General features: G+C 42.1%; 1 protein-coding gene across 3 annotated transcripts in view; it reads right to left on the reverse strand.

Annotated features, from left to right (window-relative positions):
• CFAP54 (cilia and flagella associated protein 54) overlaps window positions 1–21061 on the reverse strand; it is a 545361-nt gene that overhangs the window by 164273 nt on the left and 360027 nt on the right. For all 3 annotated transcript variants that reach the window (XM_073620268.1, XM_073620266.1, XM_073620265.1), the window contains exons 43-44: window positions 18910–18997; window positions 1975–2172 (exon numbers count right to left, since the gene is read on the reverse strand). In XM_073620268.1, coding sequence (XP_073476369.1) covers window positions 1975–2172; window positions 18910–18997 — 286 coding nt within the window. The remainder of the gene's footprint in view (window positions 1–1974; window positions 2173–18909; window positions 18998–21061) is intronic.

A 21061-nucleotide genomic window follows, 5' to 3' on the forward strand; every position in this document is an offset into this window, starting at 1 on the left:
AATTGCTCTGGTCCATAAGGGGTAAAAAGGTGTGAGAGTCAAAGTGGTTAAGTATGGGATATGTTAGTACAGCAATCTCCCCCCGCTGAGCTATTATGTTCTGATTTGTGTCGTCCCCCCCCCCCCCCAACACCAGAATACACCGGTCACCGGAGAGCATTGATCGGTGCCGATTGGCAGACCTTTATCAGTCATTCCCTTTCGACAGAAGATAGCCAAACTCTTTTGGACCGGCTAATATACACATGGGCCTAATGTCAGACGATATTCGGCCCGTGTATACAGCCCTTCCAGCTGCTCTTCTGACATGGAGTAGAAACGTGTGTAACTCTTCATCTCCATTACATAGAGGGCAGGGCAATTCCAATTTCACCGAAGATAGCTAAGAAGGAAGATATGCCTCTGTGCAGCTCTGAGATAGTGACAAGGACACACCATTTGTTGTTAGTTCAACAGGTATTTTCTTTATTTGCTGAAATTGTTCTTAGCTTAAAAATCAAAGAATACTAATATAGCCACCATAGCTTAAGACTGTAAACTGCATTATATTTTGTTCTTGGGTTTAGTTATCCTTTAACTATCCAATTACAGTCAGATCTCTATTATTCTGATTGTGTGCAGTAAAGCAGATGGTGGATGGTGGGTATGATGTATAGTGTCTGGAAGAGGACTAAACAAAGTTAGAAGTTTTTGGGCCGATAAGATAGATAAATGTATGTATATCATCGATTTGCCAACACTTACATGAAAAGGTTGAATAGGCTAATTGCATATCTCTGCCCTACACTGTCCTTAAATGCAGCCACTGTGCCCTTTGTATGCAGCCACTGTGCCCATCATATGCAGCCAATGTGCCCATCATATGCAGCCACTGTGCCCATCAAATGCAGCCACTGTGCCCATCATATGCAGCCACTGTGCCATTAAATTCAGTCAGTCGCATCCCCCGGCTGTCACTTCACCAACCACCCTCCCCCGTGCGTTTGCGGCCGGTCTGGCGGCACTTACCGCTCGTGTGGTGGGGCTCTGATCCTCTCCTGGAGTGACGGGCTCTCCTCTTCCTCTTCTGCAGTGGCAGGAAGCGTCGGCTCTGGTGTCCGCTCGGCTCCTCAGGCTTCCTCTGCCGTATCTCCTCTTTCGCCAAAGCATTAGGCATCCAATAGAATTGCCTAATGCTTTGACCAATCGGGATACAGGTCTCACTGACCTGCCTCCTGATTGGCAGGGAGGAATGTTAGTGTGAAAATAGTGAAAATTCATTCAATTCAATGGGGAGGGGGGCGGAGGTGTTGGGGGGGGTGGCACCGTGCACCCAGAATGCACGGGTCACCACTCCACTGTAAACTATCCAATAAAAACAGCCTCAAGCAGCAGCTCAACGTAAGCATTTCTGAGCTAGATTCCGTTTTTATCAATGTGCACTAAAATAAAGCAACACTTGGGAGCAAATTTACAAAGCGGTGGTATGGCCCAACTATAGCCTACCACCACTTTTCTATTAGAAATGCCCCTGGCACATTTATAAAGAGAATTTATGAAAGCAACAAAAAAATGCTGGGGGTGAAGGAAACATTACTGTTTTTTCAAAATTGACCCCTTAAGGTACTTTTATAATGTTATACTTATTTCTATATATATATACTCTGTCCTCTGTGTGTGTGTGTGTGTGTGTGTGTGTATATGTTTATAACGACAAGTGCAGAAATATATTGTATACAAAATATGTCTTCTACTAACTAAATCATCACATTGAAAAGCCTATTGTTTTCTCAGACAGAACGTATGCATAAACCAAGTATACAGAAAGCTTTCGGCTAACTGAACTGCTGCTGCAGTGAAGTTTTGCGCTTCCTGTACTGTAATAGTTTATTTCTAAAGCATGTACCAGGAGAAGCTTTCATTGATCCCCTCTGGGCACTAAAAATTATGTGATAAATAAAAGTAAATCAAGAATTTTTTTTCTTCAATACTTACCGAGACATTTTAGAAGCAATGACAGCAGCCAGCAAACAACCCCAAATTCCCGCTTGGGATAAAAATCTCTTACTGTAATCTTTAGATCTTTTGCTGCTTATGCTGTCTGGGGAGCCATCAAGCTCTTGCCATGAATTAAGAGCATCAGACATGTTCAGCGTTTCATCAAGGGCTTGACACCAGCATTTGAAAGCAGCTCTGTAACATATAAAATGCATCAAAATATGACACTATAGGGGAAATTTAGTGTGTGTACGTGGCAAAACATCATCAAAAGCTTAACCTTTTCAGTTTTAAACCAATATAATAAACAACATATAAAGAATGGATGTGTTTTGGATATAAAGAGACATGGAGTTTTATCCAAAGAGTAATGCACACAAATGTGTAAGATATTATTCTTACTGAATACACAAATTGTATGAAAAATACATATGGGTGTTCAATATTATGGAAATGTTAACTTTAAAGTCCAGAATGACTTGAAATGAATGAAACTAAAAAAAATGAAATGTATACAGTGTACTGTGCATCAATTACCGTACTCCTCAGTCTTGATTGGAAACACTAAGCCATCCTGCAGTGTAATAGATCAAAGTCACCATTTCTTCTATGATGCCAAGCTAAATTCTTGCCTTGGGATCAGGCATTTTTCACTTTTTTCTTGGGCAATAATCCCCTCATCACCCTGCAAGTTCTCTTGCCTCTAAAACCTATGAAAGAGAACCTGGCAGGTGGAAATGTTGCCTCCACCAATAGGAAGTGTCCATGTAACATACGTAGTGATCTGAACACTTGAAAAAGGACCCCAGTGATCATACAGAAGAGAGAAGGACTGTCACGTGAGTGTGGTTTCAGGTTGCTGGGGGGAGTTGAACTTTAGAGCAATTTTTCATATGTGTCTAACCTTGCTGAAAGCTCACTCTATTTCAAATGTTCAAAATTCGTAGAGATAATTAAAATGAAAGCAAATCAGCATACATGAATATATGCCAAACAAGTCACCTATAGGTGTAGGAATTGGAAGAAATTGACTTTTCAGGCATACTGTACTTATTTGTTTAAAAAATTAATAATTTTTATTACAAATTCATGAAAAAAGACTAAGACAAAACTGACCCTGCATGGATTGGGTTGGTAGGTTGACAAAATGTTCTTATGGCTTGACAAATGAGCCCCTAAAGAATAACACATTTATATACATATGGGATGATGTAATCATTTGTCATACAATGATTGTATATAGGGGTTGATAAAGCCAAACCAGAATAGATCAATTCTGCTTCAATGTTCAAAAGGTACAATCAAGAATTGCTCAACTAGTTTCGCACTCTGGATGCACTTCTTCTGGAGCTATATGAATATATTTGTAAAGAAGAAAAGGTATAAAGTTGTCACTGAGGTGAGGCAGACAGGTAATACAGGAACTTCACACGGGGTGTCCGGTCACTATAAAGCAGCTATGAATGATGATAATAAAGCATGTAGTATTGGGTAAATGAGACCCTTTTCGGTTTGCAAAGAATGTGGGTAGTCGCTTACAGAAATTTTCCTAAAGGATGTTTCACTGAGCATGTACATATACATATATTCTGGAGCTCGTTAGGGCACTTGAAAATTGCAGAACCAGGAAAGGTGTATAATAAACATAAACTTGGAGATGTCTATATGCATCAAAGGGAGTTAGCTGAATGCTAGATCAAACACCCTCCATGGCTCAGTGTACATGGCCCATAACATGTGTCCTAGAGCTCCGGGATCCGAAGAGATGACCAGGTCCTGCCTCACGCCATGGATGGTGGAGCATTCAGCTAGCTCCTTTTGATGCATATGGACATCTCCAAGTTTATTTTACACCTTTCCTGGTTCCGCAATTTTCAAGTGCCCTAACGAGCTCCAGCATATATGTATATGCACATGCTCAGTGAAACATCCTTCAGGAAAATTTCTGTAAGCGACTACCCACCTTCTTTGCAAACCGAAATGGGTCTCATTTACCCAATACTACATGTTTAATTATTATAATTCGTATCTGCTTTATAGTGACCAGGCACCCCCTGTGAAGTTCCTGTGTTACCTGCCTGCCTCACCTCAGTGACAAATTTATACATTTCCTTCTTTACATATATATTCATATAGCTCCAGAAGAAGCGCATGCAGAGCGCAAAACTAGTCAAGCAACTCTTGATTGTACCTTTTGAACATTGAGCAGAATTGCTCTATGGTTTGGCTTTATCAACCCCTTTCTATACAATCATTGTATGACAAATGATTAAATCATCCAATATGTATATACATGTGTTATTTTTTAGGAGCTCATTTGTCAAGCCAAATAACTTTTTGTCAACCTACCAACCCAGTCTATGCAGGGTCAGTTTGAACTCTGGACTGTCTGGTTGGTAACTGAGACATTTTTTGTAAATCACATTCACCTATGTATATGTTTTTATTCTTGTCCTAGTCTTTTTCATGAATGATTTGTAATAAATAAACATTGTTAATTCTTTTAACAAATAAGTACAGTATGCTTCAAAAGTAAATTTCTTCCAATTCCTACATCTATTCTAGGACATGGCATAGTATATCATTAATTGTGCTGTCCACAGTGCCACCCTGTGGTGACAACACTCATATACCTATAAGTTTTATAGGTGGATAATAACTCATATCTGTAAATTATTCAAATAACACTGCAGACAAAATTTATGTAAGAGAGATAAAGTTCATAAATGCTTGGCACTCATGATTGACTGAGGTAGGTCATAGACATCTGTCTTTGCAACAAGAGAAATCATACTTATCCAGCATGTTTGGGGTTGGTCCTAGTGTTGCTCACCCAATAGATGATGTACCACCCTGGGGTTTAGTCGGGGAGCTCCTCACAAATGTAATTGCCTGGGGTAGTTATCTTGATTGATTGAGATCTATTGATTTCTCCCTATGTTTGGCATGGTTGCACTTTTCTCTTCTACCACTAGGTGGCCGGGTACTTGTTGGTACTAGATATGAGAGGGGCAATCCAAGGCCAGGTTATGAGTATATGGGGTATCTCAGCCAATGGGGTTTTCTTGGATCCCTTGGCCTGCTGGGAGAACCTATATATTAGGGTGAGGTCAGGTGATCTATGTTCTGTGCCACCTGGACGGCTATCTGGGTGGATGTGTGTCATACGCCCCAGGCTGCTAGGCCGGAGGGGGGGCATCTGGCTGCCAGGCTGCATGAGAGGCCTATACAGAAGTAAGAGGGCAGCACAGGGTTGGAACTGTGGCTTGCAGTCCAACCAAAAGTGACGGTTTTGTTGGCCAGAGAACCTGTCGTCAGTGGTCGGAGGTAGAAGGGAAGCTGTCGCCACGTAGGGACCAACCACCTTTACCAGGGACCACAGTGAGTAACTGAATCAAGTACTGGAACCACATTCTCACCGAATGGGCACGTTGGAGAGCCTTCAAACTTCAGGTGGTGATCAAGTCAGGGACCCAACCCGCGGAGGAGACGCTTGCAGAGCAGCCTTGTGAGTCAAGCCAGGGATCTCACCGGTTATCAGGGGTGAAGCTTGAGAAGTATCTGGAGTGCCAAGCTAGGGACCCAGCAGAGAAGCAGGGGTGATGCTTGAGGGAGATACCACCACCAACCTTGGAGGAGCTCAAGGGATTCAGAGTCAGTGAATCAGTGGGTCTAGTAAGAGACCGGAAGCTCAGTGTTGAAGAACTACAAGAGGCAGTTATAGTGAAGCTGAAAGGACTGTTGCGTTTGAGTTAGGAACTGTTAAAGACTGTTACCATAGGAGACAGCATTCTTGCATGTGCAGATGTGGCACCTTGCTGGGGCCTTTCCCTGCACGGCTGTCTTCTTATTGAAGTCTCGGAGTCTGCCAATTGAATCTATAATTACTAAGTGTGTTCTGGCCCTAACCCTCTTTCCCCCAAAAATACAAAAAGTACTGTCAAAAGAAATAAAACCTCTTTTACATATAAGAAGTGTATGGCATCCAATGACTTTCACCATCTTTGCACCCACTATGCCTCACAACCCACTACATATTGAAGGATGTCAGCTATCTTTGGCCTTGGAGGTCCTCATTTGACTGGACAAGGCCGGAGACTTTGCTACAAAGATATATTCCAACAATATTAAAAGAAGATAGAATCCAGGAGCACTCTGTGCATTAAATCCTCATTTTTTCAGCATATCAAAGACTAAAAAACAATTAAAACACTCCAGCTTTTTAAATTGTTGCTAGCCTTTTATCTGCAATAAAGAGTATTCCATTGCTAGAGTGCTCCTTGATTCCATCTTCATTTCAGAAGTAAAAGCAACTATGTAAACATTTAACCACTGTATTGTACCTTAATTAAAATTTTCACACTAGAACGCTGTGCGGGAAACCCATGTTCTGTCTGAGTTTCATGCACAGCGATCAAAACGTACTGGGCATGCAAACGCAATCATGTGTGTTTTTAAAAGCAGTGCATGCACTACTTTTGATGCAGTCCAGTGCATACCACATTGAATCGCACAGAAACACAGTGCTTTTCTGAGCAATTCCGGTGTGAAGCAGGCACTAAAAGCACAGGTTTCAAAATCTGCAACAGGTTCAGAATGTTTTAAAAGCTAAACTCTGCTTTTACCAAACAGGACAATACAACAGGTTAACTTTTAATGCCGATCTGCACAGACTCACAGATAGTTACCGACCTTTCACAGCTGCTGGGTGCAAAAGAAAGGCCTTTATTAACTATGAGTAAAGGGAGTCGTATCCTCTCAATGAACTGAATGATCCCAGAAACTGATGTCAAATGCAAATGCAATGCAAGAAAGCTGAATTTGCCCATCAGCACAGGCGCCAAGACTGCTGGCACAGTGCTAAATACCGGCAATACTGTACTTGCATATGCTCCAAAATGTCCTGTGTAAATGTACCCATTTAAAGGAAAAATCAAAATACATAAATGTAAACTGCTGATGACCTTGAAATAATGAAACTAAAATCAGCTCATTTCAGTTGTCTTACTATTACAAATGACCGCACTTAGTATGGAACAAATACCACAATGTAATTTTCCAATGAGAAGCAAACAAACTAAAAAAATAAATCTTGTAAATTAACCTGCTGGATATAGTAAATGACAATGACAGTCACAACTGGAAGCACTAGATAAATATGACAGCAACAATGGAGAACATCTTTGTTGATGAATATCAAATGCAAAGCAGATTATGAGCTAATAGATGACAAATTAATTGTTTCATCAAAGGAGAGTTCCTATAGCAAAGCCCCAATGTAATATTTAGTTAGCTGTGAAGGAAAAGAAGCCAGCATCTGAACATTGTATATACTTGAATTATGTGGCAGAAAAAATGTGGCTGCATAGGGCAGGATAGTAAGAGCATGTAATCAGAATCATATTCATGGAATTGTTTTGTTGATGCAAAGATTGCATGATTAATTGATTGATTAAATACCTTAAAGCCCTTTTCACATGAATGATCCAATCAAGTCTGCTTGTCAGTTTTTGCAGGGGGACTTGATTGGAAGTTCCATGTAAAGCAGCCCATAGATGACTCTTTTTTTTTTTTTCGTTCAATCAGTGAGTCGAATGATAAAAAAAAATACTTGATTTCCCCATCCACACACTCAGTGGGGATGGGGGAATCCTGCCACTGAGCCTTTGTATTATGACAGTGGGGAGATTTCAGAATACACTGATCAGCACTGCCGCTATAGCCTGTGGCACTGATCGAGCAGCAGAAACCCCGCTGAACCGGCTGAATTTTGATTCATGTATGGCCAGCTTAAGTCTATGGGCATGCTGATGTAAACGGACATGTGTCCATTTACTTACCTTCTAGCTCGTTTAGGTCGAAAACATTATGGAAATCCCTTTCCATTTTTTTCTGACCTAAACGTGTCAGATCAGAGGCAGTCTGATGTAAAAGGATGCATAGATCTTATATGGGTCTGGAAAGCTTTTGTTAAATGGAGGTAAACACTGAATAGACTGTCCCATTCTGCTTCACTTCAGCAGGGGATTTTTTCACAAATCCCCTAATGAACACACCAGGCAATGACTGCGTGAAGGAGCCTAAAGATTATTTTTTACCAGTTAACATAAGAATATTTAATATTATGGCAGTATTGTTACAAAATCCTCATTTAGAGTTATTGTAAAGAAGAGCAAAGCTTTATAAAAAATAGATAGTGTCTGCATTTTACCACTTCCTAATAAAACCAGAATAAAAGGAGTTAGTTCCAGTTTTAGGAAAATTAGTGGAGACAAAAAAAGCATGCCCCTAATGTAGCTATACATTTCAAACATTGATGAGGGACTAATTGGAGTACATTTATGGAATCGATTACTGGTAGTTAATGTATTGGTTTCAGAACCAGCAAGTCGGATGAAGCCTGCCCTATCTCCCAGCTGAAGGACATCCAGCATCCAGCCATACTGGTCTTTGCTCGCCCTTTCATTCATTGAATATCAGTTCTTTCAGTCATGGAGGCATGGCATCGCATGTGGGTGTTACCTGGAGTGGTCTCCAAACGAATGCAACCTTGCCTAGGAAGGTTGCCAAAATGGCTAGGCATTTTGATATTGGCAAAATTCCTCCCAAAAGCCAGCCCATTGCTTGCATCAGGACTGAGGGCTCTTGGGATTAGTAATAAGGTAGGGTGCTGTGGTGATTTTAGGAAACTATGTACAGCACTCATCCAGCCACAATCTACTTGCATTGTATATGTATATATATATATATATATATATATATATATATATATATATATATATATGCAGTAAATGGCCCATTCGCATAACTACTGTGTCTAAATTGCGGAAATACAGCCCAAAATTTAGAGCATCAAAGGGCTCACAAATTGGAGTGATTTGTCTAGATAAGAGTCATTTTAAAAAGGGTTAGGCTAGTTTAACGGTGTATCTTAAAATGTTTCCTTTTGGATTTTAAAATAATAGTAGGAATGTTTTCATCAAATCAAGCAAGTCTGTAACTACAATCCATTATACCATTTATATTCAATCACATAACAATAAAACACACACAGCAAGAGAAAAGAATCTGCAGTTTTCTTCCCATGCACTTAAGCTGCCCTCACACTTTTAACACAATTTTGTTTAACAAACATTTACAGAGTGTGATTATATAAATTAATTTCCAATGCAATGTAAAGCTGTAATGGATTATAGCTTTTATCTGTCAGCTTGATAACTAAATTGCTATAATAAATATGGTACATTCCAAAGAATGTCATTTTTCACACTCTAATGTAAGAAGATAAACAGCTATACCAAGGGAAAACTGACAAGAAAGTTAACCCATTGTGAGGCGTTACAAGTTGATATTATGTATCATAGGCTTTTCGTTTGAATGTGTTTGCTTGACTGTAAGCAAACAATACAGAAAATACTGCATCACAATAGTAGGAGCACTTTTTTTTAGAACAGGGTGGAACTTAGAAAAATACTGCAGTGTCATATAGTAAATATACTGACTAGCAATAAATAGGAAACACTAGCCGTGTCCAATATTTATTTATTTATTTATTTATTTATTTCAGGTACTTATATAGCGCCGTCAATTTACGCAGCGCTTTTACATATATATATTATACATTCACATCAGTCCCTATACCCTCAAGGAGCTTACAATCTAAGATCCCTAACTCACATTCATACCTATACTAGGGCCAATTTAGACAGGATCCAATTAACCTACCAGCATGTCTTTGGAGTGTGGGAGGAAACCGGAGTACCCGGAGGAAACCCACGCAGACACAGGGAGAACATGCAAACTCCAGGCAGGTAGTGTCGTGGTCGGGATTTGAACCAGCGACCCTTCTTACTGCGAGGTGAGAGTGCTACCCACTGCACCACTGTGCCGCCCCAATATAAAAACTTGTGGGCGTTGGTCTCAATACAGGTCCACTTTATTGCACACCTCCCCAGCAGCATATAGTTGCCTTCCTTTTACCTGCACCCCCCCCCCCCCCCCGACTTCGTTCAGCTATGTGGACTGAAAAAGAGTCCTGTATAAGCTAAAAGTCACAAGCTTACACAGGGCTATGGACTCCCATGTAACAGCACTGATATGCCAAATGCTATACAGAGCATTGGGGGAGCAAAGAAACACTAAGTACAGTATATACTACTGGGGATGGGGGGTAATGCAAACTGCCAGTGTGCTTTAAAGATCAACTCTAGGCAAAGTTTTTTGTTTTTTTGCATAGTTGGGGAAGTTAGAACATCTTTCAAGTTTTTATTGCCATTTTGGACCCTTGGGGAGACTTCACTTCACTTCCGGTTCTGCCTGACACCCTTACCCGAAAAGGAAGGGAGCAAAGATTTTCTCAAAGTGCACAGAAATAGCAATAAACAGAGAGATTTCAACCCTTAAAAAATATAGGCAGAAAGGCTGAAGAAATCTCCCCAACAGGCATACAGACAAATGTTAAGTCCAGTGGCGTAGTGTGAGGGGCAGCTGGTGTGGTTGTCCCAGGCGCAACATTTAAAGGGGCACAGAAATTAGTCCCATGCTATCCTGAATGTGCGGGGTGACCAGGTTTCAATCCACCTGAAACCTGGACACAGATATCTCCAGTTCAACCGTCCTGTCCCAGTGCCGAAGCAAGTACCGGGTGCTCTGCTGTCAATGCACCGCAGCACCGGTGAGCAATCACTGCAGTCCGGATGCGCTGGGTGCAAGTCACGGCTCACCACCGATGATCAATGAGAAAGAATAGAAAGGCTGCACACCAACAGGAACAATCCAATGTGACCTATTCCAAAAAAAGGTCAAATGACAGCCATCAAGACAATGACACAGGACCTTCTTTCTCGAGGATTCCAATCCTGTCAGTCCAGCACAGCTGTGCCTGTCTGTACTCTCTCTCTCTGCATTTTCCCCGACTCCCCTGCTTAACCCCCCCCCCCCCAATGCACAGTGGGAGGAAAATAATGCTACAGTAGAGCTGCTCCACCTCCCAGCTCTGCCTCCAAACTCTGGCTCCAACACTTCCTGGGTCGCAGCGGCTCCTGCCAATAAGGAAAGCTATTTGGGGTCTTTAGGGGCAGGAGGCACTGATATGAGGGAACTCAACCTAATTGGTTCTGTAAGTGGGATCTAATGGAGGTCTCTAAGGGGTGGGAGTTGATAATGTAAAAGGACACTGACCTAATTGGTATGGTAAGGGGGGGAGGGCACCGATACAAGGTGATTTTGAGCTAATAGGGGAACCTTTAAGAGGGGGGGTGCTGGCTGCTGATCTAATGGATGGTGAGCAACCATGAAATCAGCAGTCAGCACCCCACCCCAGAGACCCCCCATTATAAAAGAGTCCTCTTATATCAGCACCCCCACCTTAGAGACCCCCCCATTATCAGAGTTTCCTTATATCAGCACCCCCACCTTCCTTAGAGACCCCCATAAGGGTTGGGGTGCTGATATAAGGGGACTCTAATCTAATGGGGATCTCTATGGGGCTCTGCTGTATTATGAAGAGGGGGGTGACACCTAGTGTTGCCACCTGTCCGAAATTCACCCATGCTGTGCTCTCCATACAGCATGGCTCTGAACGTGACTATACGTACTTTTCCCACTCACAGCTATTTTATTCAAGCATTGATTCCTTCCTGGTGGATAGATGGACCCTTCAAAATGTCATGAAATCTGACATTGGTCTCATTTCATGGTCAGATCATTCCCCTATTTCAATCACTCTAGGCGACCTATGACCTGGACCACCGAGACTATGGAGGCTAGACCCCTCTTTGTTAGAAGACCCTAAAGTCCAACGGGAAATAGAGACCGAGCACCAATCTTTCTTTGAACTTAACTGCCCGATACTGACAAATTTATGCTCTGGTCAACTTACAAAGCTTACCCCTGAGGAATTTTCATAAAGCTGAGTAAAAGAGGGAGACACCAGAGGACCCAGCTGATTGACGAGGTTATGTCCCAAATAGCCTGTATAGAAAAATTAAACAAATCCTCTCACACGCAAGCCACCAAACTCCTAGAGCTAAGACATAAATTATACACCCTCCTGCTCCATAAATTTGAAAATAACTTCAAATTCTCCAAAGCCAATTTTTATGCATTAGGCAATAGAGCTGGGTCCCGTTTGGTAAAACAAGTTAAGGCCCATTGTACAAAATCCAAAATTCTTTCCCTCCACCACCCTAATTCAAAGCAACTTTTAACCAACCCTCAAGAAATTGCTAATGCTTTTAGTGACTCTTACGCATCCCTATATAATCTCAAAAAGGACCCTCTCACTCTCCAACCAACTGCAGAGTAAATTCGTAGCTTTTTAGCCCCATTCAATTTACCCACAATTTCAGAGACCCAATGCAAATGTATCTCTAAACTGTTCACTATTGCTGAAGTCCTCAGAGCAATTAAGGCTCTCCCTCTGCATAGGTCCCCAGGAGAGGATGGCTTCACCAATATATTTTACAAAAAAATTGCCGACATCTTAGTCCCTAAACGAATGGAACCTCTTCAATGCTGCTGGCTTCTCGGGCTCCTTGCCTACAGATATGTTACGCTCTATCATATCCAACATCCCAAAGCCGGGGAAAGATAACTCTGTTGCCTCTAACTATAGGACAATATCTATTTTAAACACTGACATCAAGCTACTCGCTAAAGTTATTGCCAGCAGACTGATGGTGTTCCTCCCTGAGCTGGTACACTCTGACCAGGTTGGGTTCGTCCCGGGTAGGCAGGCCCCAGATGCAACCAGAAGGGTGCTTAACCTCATTCACCATGCTGCACATACTCAAATACCTTCTCTGCTACTATCCCTTGATGCAGAGAAGACATTTGATAGAATCCACTGGACATTCCTCCAAGCGGTGCTAACTAAATTTGGTATTACAGGGTGGTTCCAAGATGTAATCCTGTCCTTATACTCCAATCCATCAGCTACAATACTCACCGGAGGGACTCTATCCACCTCTTTTGAGATCTCTAATGGTACATGACAGGGGTGCCTCCTCTCCCCACCTATCGTTGCCCTACTGATGGAACCTTTGGCCTCTAAAATAAGATCCGATCCACAAATATCAGGCATTCCCTGCAACAGCATGGACCACAAAATTTGCCTATTTTCAGGTTTTGATGGTCACTAACCCCCTCCAGTCCCTACAGGCAATACAAGACACCCTCCACCAATTTATCTCTGTATCTTATTACAAACTTAATACCATTAAATCTGTAGTCCTCCCCATACATCTCCTGCCCCAAATGGCTGCCCGGCTGAAATCCAACATACCCTACGTGGGCGAGCACATCTATCCCATACTTGGGAATTCAGATTGCCCCCAACCCAAAATGACTGATTGACCTAAACTACCAAGCCTTCTCTCAAAGCTTACCCACCCTACTGAAATCACTATGCAGCATAGGCCCAGCCAGAGCCCTGACTTAAATCCAATTGAGCATCTCTGGAGAGACCTAAAAATGGCTGTCCACCAACGTTTACCATCCAACCTGACAGAACTGGAGAGGATCTGCAAGGAGGAATGGCAGAGGAGCCCAAAATCCAGGTGTGAAAAACTTGTTGCATCTTTCCCAAAAAGACTTATGGCTGTATTAGATTAAAAGGGTGCTTCTACTAAATACTGAGCAAAGGGTCTGAATACTTAGGGCCATGTGATGTCAACAGTTCTGTGTTTTTCTGTCAATATGGGGTGCTGTGGGGGGGGGGGGTGTACACTAATGAGGAAAAAAATGAACTTAAATGATTTTAGTAAATGGCTGCAATATAACAAAGAGTGAAAAATTTAAGGGGATCTGAATACTTTCTGTCCCTACTGTAAGAAATTCCTTCTCTAGTGTTTAGAATCTGCCTCACCAAAAACTACTTTTGGTATGCTAGACAGTTTTTTCTCCAAGTTATGGGCGTAGCCATGGAGGCCAAGTTCGCCCCCAGTGTGGCAAAATTATTCATGGCCCTGTGGGAGGAGGAGTCTATTTTCCACAATCGTCCAGGCCAGTTAGTATGCTATAAACACTACATTGATGATCTGATTATGGTGTGGGATGTTGATATGCGTGAGGACACAGATTCAATGCCATTCACAATGGGTCTCCCAGAGGGGGACTGTGCATCCTTGTGAATTTTTGGCAAACAATAAATGATCAGTGTCCTATACGCACTTGGATCCGAATAGTTGCCTCCATTTGCGTCATGTTTCCATGACGATTAGTTTGCTTATAAGAAGACGGGTGACGCTGGTTAGCTCAATCCCTCTGACAAAGTTCTTGTGAATGTAACGCGTACGGGGGAGGAGCCCCGTCCTAACATCACCCGCTGCCATCCTGGAATTCCATACCCTCAGTGTCTGCTCTGATATGCGCTGTATATTGAAGCCCTTGTGAGTAGCCATTGTTAAATCAATAAAGCCTTGTAAGAAAACGTCACCAGTGAGCACTTAGATTTGCTTTTCTCTTACCATACTTATCCCTTGGGATATCGGTCGGTGGACCTGGACCCTACCTGGAAGTTTTACCTGTATGGAACATGCGTTGTTGACCATCTGTTAGTTCAGTGGTCCACACTTAGAGGTGAGCGAAGTGAGTGCTCTGGAGGTGGAGGGAAAGTCAGTCTTGCATTGAAATTTTCTCACGTGGAATCTTTGTCTGCTGGGACTGTCCACCTTCTGCTCTTCCTTTGGATTTATATGGACTTTTTATCACATTTGTTATGTTTTATTGAGCCCTGATATGCGCTGCACTCCTCTGTATATCATTAATTTATACGTTATTAAAGCCCACTTGTAGTGTAAAAAAGTTACCAATAAAGCCAGGGTACCTCCAAACATAACATGTCTAATATTTTACAGTTATTGTTGTTTTTACAGCTTCTTCCAGCTACAGAAAGATATTCCCATGCTTAGCAAGAGGCTACAGCTAAAGACTGCATGCTGCGTAAAAACAGTGGTCTGAATGAAGTGGTCTGACACCCCTGCCGTGTTGCAACTACAGCTTTGCAATCATTCACGGTCACTCTCTCTGCTGACTGAATCCTGTCAGAATATTATGACCAGAAAATGGCATCTACAAAATATAGATCATGACCCTGTTATTTCTTCACTATTAAAAATGCCTACCATGCTCACAAATTGGTCAGAAAATATTACAAACCTATGAGTCTGGAAGCCTTATGTAACTGACACACGATTCATTATGTTGTTTACTTGATCAGTGTAATATTGATGGGGAGACATCTAAGCTTGGATGAAAGCTATGACCCCCCCCCCCCCCCCCCAAATAACAGAGGTCTGGTAGTGGCTGCTACCTCTGTTCATGTTGCTTTTCCACTGTATCTGCTCCTGTACTTGTTCATAAAATATTCTATTAGCATTAGATACGACCAAATACGACCATTGCTTTATTTAAAGAGATACACATATAATTTATTTTCCACTTGCTAGCATAGAAAAATTTTAGCATACAATGAGCACTCACAAACATACACATATAGTTATAGTTATATATATATATATACACACACACACACACACACACACACACACACACACACACACACAGTATCTCACAAAAGTGAGTACACCCCGCACATTTTTGTAAATATTTTATTATATCTTTTCATGTGACAGCACTGAAGAAATGACACTTTGCTACAATGTAAAGTAGTGAGTGTACAGCTTGTATAACAGTGTACATTTGCTGTCCCCTCAAAATAACTCAACACACAGCTATTGATGTGTAAACTGCTGGCAACAAAAGTGAATACACCCCTAAGTGAAAATGTCCAAATTGGGCCCAATTAGCCATTTTTCCTCCCCGGTATCACTCTCACTCTTTCATACTGGTCACTGGAAGTTCAACATGGCACCTCATGGCAAAGAACTCTCTGAGGATCTGAAAAAAAGAATTGGTGCTCTACATAAAGACGGCCTAGGCTATAAGAAGATTGTCAATACTCTGAAACTGAGCTGCAGCACGGTGGCCAAGACCATACAGCGGTTTAACAGGGCAGGTTCCACTCAGAACAGGCCTCGCCACGGTCGACCAAAGAGGTTAAGTGCAAGTGCTCAGCGTCATATCAAGAGGTTGTCTTTGGGAAATAGACGTATGAGTGCTGCAAGCACTGCTGCAGAGGTTGAAGGGGTGGGGGGTCAGCCTGTCAGTGCTCAGACCATACGCCGCACACTACATCAAACTGGTCTGCATGGCTGTAAACCCAGAAGGAAGCCTCTTCTAAAGATGATGCACAAGAAAGCCCGCAAACAGTTTGCTGAAGGCAAGCAGACTAAGGACATGGATTACTGGAACCAAGATAAACTTATTTAGTTCAGATGGTGTCAAGCGTGTGTGGTGGCAACCAGGTGAGGAGTACAAAGACAAGTGTGTCTTGCCTACAGTCAAGCATGGTGGTGGGAGTGTCATGTTCTGGGGCTGCATGAGTGCTGCCGGCACTGGGGAGCTACAGTGAATTGAGGTAACCATGAATACCAACCTGTACTGTGACATACTGAAGCAGAGCATGATCCTCTCCCTTCAGAGACTGGGCTGCAGGGCAGTATTCCAACATGATAACGACCCTAAACACACCTCCAAGACGACTACTGCCACCGGAAGGTGGAGGAGCGCAAGGAATCTAACATCCACTAGCTCCGTGATGTCATTACGGAGGAGTGGAAGAGGACTCCAGTGGAAACCTGTGAAGCTCTGGTGAACTCCATGCCCAAGAAGGTTAAGGCAGTGCTGGAAAATAACGATGGCCACACAAAATATTGACACTTTGGGCCAAATTTGGACATTGTCAGTCAGGGGTGTACTCACTTTTGTTTCCAGCGATTTATGCCCCGTACACACGGTCGGACTTTGTTCGGACATTCCGACAACAAAATCCTAGGATTTTTTCCGACGGATGTTGGCTCAAACTTGTCTTGCATACACACGGTCACACAAAGTTGTCGGAAAATCCGATCATTCTGAACGCGGTGACATAAAACACGTACGTCGGGACTATAAACGGGGCAGTGGCCAATAGCTTTCATCCCTTTATTTATTCTGAGCATGCGTGGCACTTTGTCCGTCGGATTTGTGTACACACGATCGGAATTTCCGACAACGGATTTTGTTGTCGGAAAATTTTATATCCTGCTCTCAAACTTTGTGTGTCGGAAAATCTGATGGAAAATGTGTGATGGAGCCTACACACGGTTGGAATTTCGGACAACAAGGTCCTATCACACATTTTCCGTCGGAAAATCCGACCGTGTGTACGGGGCATAAGACATTAATGGCTGTGTGTTTAATTATTTTGAGGGGACAGCAAATTTAAACTGTTATTTCTTCAGTGTTGTCACATGAAAAGATATAATAAAATATTTACAAAAATGTGATATCTCATTTTTGTCAGATACTGATATATATATATATATATATATATATATATATATATATATATATATATATATATATATATATATATAAATATATATTTGCAAACTGAAAACACATACAGTATTTCATTACACCTAACAAACTCATGCTGAAGAAAATATATAAACTATATGTGACCCCCTAAAACAACCCATTTAGTGTATTATAAACATCTTTTTTTATTTTTTTATTTTAGAAGTGATCTTATGACCTCTGTTATTAGCTGCATAGGGGGCTTAGAGAGCTGGGGGTGGGGACTGAAGGGGGTGTGTCGGCAAGAGGCAGAGAAACAGCAGTACACTGATTTCCCAGTGAGTGTTAGCATAAATCTGGAGGACAGACATGCTGTGCTGAAAAGTAGAATACAAAGAAGAAAACGAACCACTCTAGGATTGCTGGGCTTCCATGCCCTGGTGCAGTCAATATCTAATAGAGCAGCAGGGGAACTGGCAGGATCACTAGAGAATTTTACATAAAGGAAGAAATGCAAAATAATAGGATATGTTTTAATACAAGCACATGATACAACAGACACATATTAGGAATACGAAATTTGGGGTAACATACACTTTAAAAACAGTACCCAAAAATAGCTAGGGGTTATTAACACTAGACCTCATCTTCTTATGTTTTTACATGAAAATGTCAAAGTATTCAATAATGACTTGTCAAACACATTGTATTAGATTACAAAAAATAGTATAAATCAGTGGCGGCCCATCCATTAGGAGCGCAAGGGCCCCGCCGCTTAATCCATGCGCCGGGCCCCTAATCTACATGCAGGGTGCCAGACGCATAGATTTCAATAGGGTTTTTTTTTTTTAAGCACATGATTAGAGCCTAAAGGCTCTAATTGGCTTCAAAAAAGGATGGGCTCAGGGCGCAGAGCATTGTGCCCTGAGCCCACCTAGTCGTGTGACAATAGTGTAATAATGTTCGCTATTGCCTTCCTGATTCTCCTCCCGACCAATCAAGTAATGGCTCCTGAGACCCATTTGGCCGGGGAGTCTTAGAACTCCCAGCCAATCGGGTCTCAGGAGGACCCACTTCCTATTCGCCTGTGAGGAGAAGCAACGGCCCCAGCTCTTCCCTGGAGCAAGAAGCAGCATCGGCATCCTAATCGCCGCCGTCCGTCTCCCGCGGGGGGACAATGATTGCCACCATCCGTCCCCCGCGTGGGTTGCTGCCATCCGTCTACCACGGGGGGGGGCAATTTTGTTTGCCGCCCACCCCAATTATTGAGCACCAGCCGCAACTGGTACAAATCAACCATCAGCTGTGCAGTACCACACAAGGCAACCAGGGCATAAAACCTTGAGCGGGTAAATTTGGAATTATAGTCCAAAGCAACAAGATTGAAAAAGTAATTATGTGGGTACAAGTTTCAAAATGAAAACATTAACCTACTTGGTCGTCACTTGCAATCTCTCCTCTTTATTTACTAAGCCAACCTTGTTAAGCATACTATACTATATCTGAGACAATAAGTTAAATAAATATTACCTTTTATTCCCTGCATACAGATAGAGATTGCCAAGTTCGTGGAGGGCTTGTGCTTTAAGGCTCTGTTGTCTGTCCGAATGGAGGATTTCTGTTTTATAAAGTTAATTACAATTATGAACATGTAATATTAATGTCATATCTACTTTGTGCAAACAAAAAATACACAGTTCTGAGAATGAATGTAAACGTTTCATTTGGCCATGGAGTCTAGCAAAACTTCACATACAGTTCCTGCACCCAGACCAAAAGTTGTGATTTTTATTGCCTATCAACGGAGTAAGGGCCTGTGTTGATGAGTTTGGGGCTTTTGTTGATGACATAAGTTTGATATCAGTTTAAGATTCTTCAGAATTCATTGACAGGTAATTTCTACCTGCAGATGATCTCCTTCTGATCCGGATTTGACCTGCTTCAAGTTTGCTTTGCATTCCCATAGACTTGTATGAGAATGCAAAACCCATCTGAAGCAAACAAAAGCTCTTTAACACAGGCCCTTACTGAGTTTGGTTTAGAGGGTTTTATACATTGCACATAGGAAATTTGAATTACTCCTGTTTCAGAATGAACAGGGATCCACTAAAAGTCCACACTCAGCACTAGTAAGGCCGCGTACACACAAGCAGACTTTTCGGCAACAAAAGTCCGACGGCCATTCCGGTGGACTTTCGTCAGATTTTTGACGGACTTCCGACGGACTTTTGAATGAACGGACTTGCCTACACACGATCACACCAAAGTCTGACGGATTCGTACGTGATGACGTATGACCGAACTAAAATAAGGAAGTTGATAGCCAGTAGCCAATAGCTGCCCTAGCGTGGGTTTTCGTCCGTTGGACTAGCATACAGACGAGCATATTTTTCGACTGAACTCGAGTCCGTCGGAAAGATTTGAAGCATGTTTCAAATCTAAAGTCCGTCAGATTTTCAACTGGAAAAGTCAGCTGAAGGTCCGATGAAGTCCACACACAATCGGATTGTCCGCTGGACTTGGTCCGTCGGACCAGTCCGGTCGAAAAGTCCACTCATGTGTACGCTGCATAACAATTAGCTCTGATTAAATGTATCATGATGTTAGGGGCACTTGTACTCAGACTATGGACATTAAAGTATTTACATAGTCTTAACAAGCAGTAAAGGAGTTTTAAAACAAGCTATCACTAACCTCTCTGGCTCCATGTACTGTAAATTAATTTACCCTCAAAAATGCCAGATTCTGAGAGCTTAGAAACATATGGTGTTTGTTTACATTAGAAGGTTCGCAGAATGCCAAGATCTTGCTCTCCACAGAAATTAGCTGATATTGTTGTACCTCTGTTGTGAATTTGAACATTTAATTTATCCACAGTGTCTACAGCTACCACCATGAATAAGGACTTGTTTTAAAGATTCACTTTAAAGCCCAAGTGTAGCTAAAATAAATAGCAAAAAAAAAATAGAAAAATTAGCACAAAGACATAACTTTTAGCTAGTAGGATGTGTCCTTTGTGCTTTTTCGGTTAGTGGAAATCCTCCTCAGCCCATGCCCCCCCCCCCCCCCCCCCCCATGGTAATCTTCCAGTGCAGTAAGAGTTAGCATGGGGGTTAGTACAGCTAATGGGCTGCCAGAGGTTTCATCAAGAGATCCTGACTATGGTTGACATTTCCACCCACAGAAGCCATACTACAGTTTCAATGAATGAAACAGGATCTAAGGATGGATGGGTGATTGATACCTCTGCCCCCCATTTAAAGAAACTGTAGTGCAGCTTCTATGAATGGAGCAGCTAGTCAGAAAGGTCAGGCATAGTCAGGCTCTCTTTATGAGAGCCTATGAAAGTCAGTTAGTTAACCTCCGCCCCATCAAAAGATTATGATGGTGAAGATGGGGGCATTCACTAGGGAGGATTTCTACTAACAGAAGAGGAACCAGCTCAAGAGACACATCCTACTGCCCGTAGGTTATATCCCTTGTACTGATTTTTATTTTAGCTACACTAGGCTTTACACTGGATTCACACCATTGGGCTCTGGTAATGCTGTGTAAGCATGTTGTGTGTTTGGTGCCGATGCTTGGGACTTACTGGGGAGAATGACGTTTTGTGGGTAAGGATATTTAATTTGTGCTGGGGTGGGCTCTTGAGAGGAGTGATGCAAATATCTAAATGCCTTTA

Source organism: Aquarana catesbeiana, linkage group LG03 (genome assembly GCF_042186555.1).
Source record: "Aquarana catesbeiana isolate 2022-GZ linkage group LG03, ASM4218655v1, whole genome shotgun sequence".
Classification (NCBI taxonomy): Eukaryota; Metazoa; Chordata; class Amphibia; order Anura; family Ranidae; genus Aquarana; species Aquarana catesbeiana.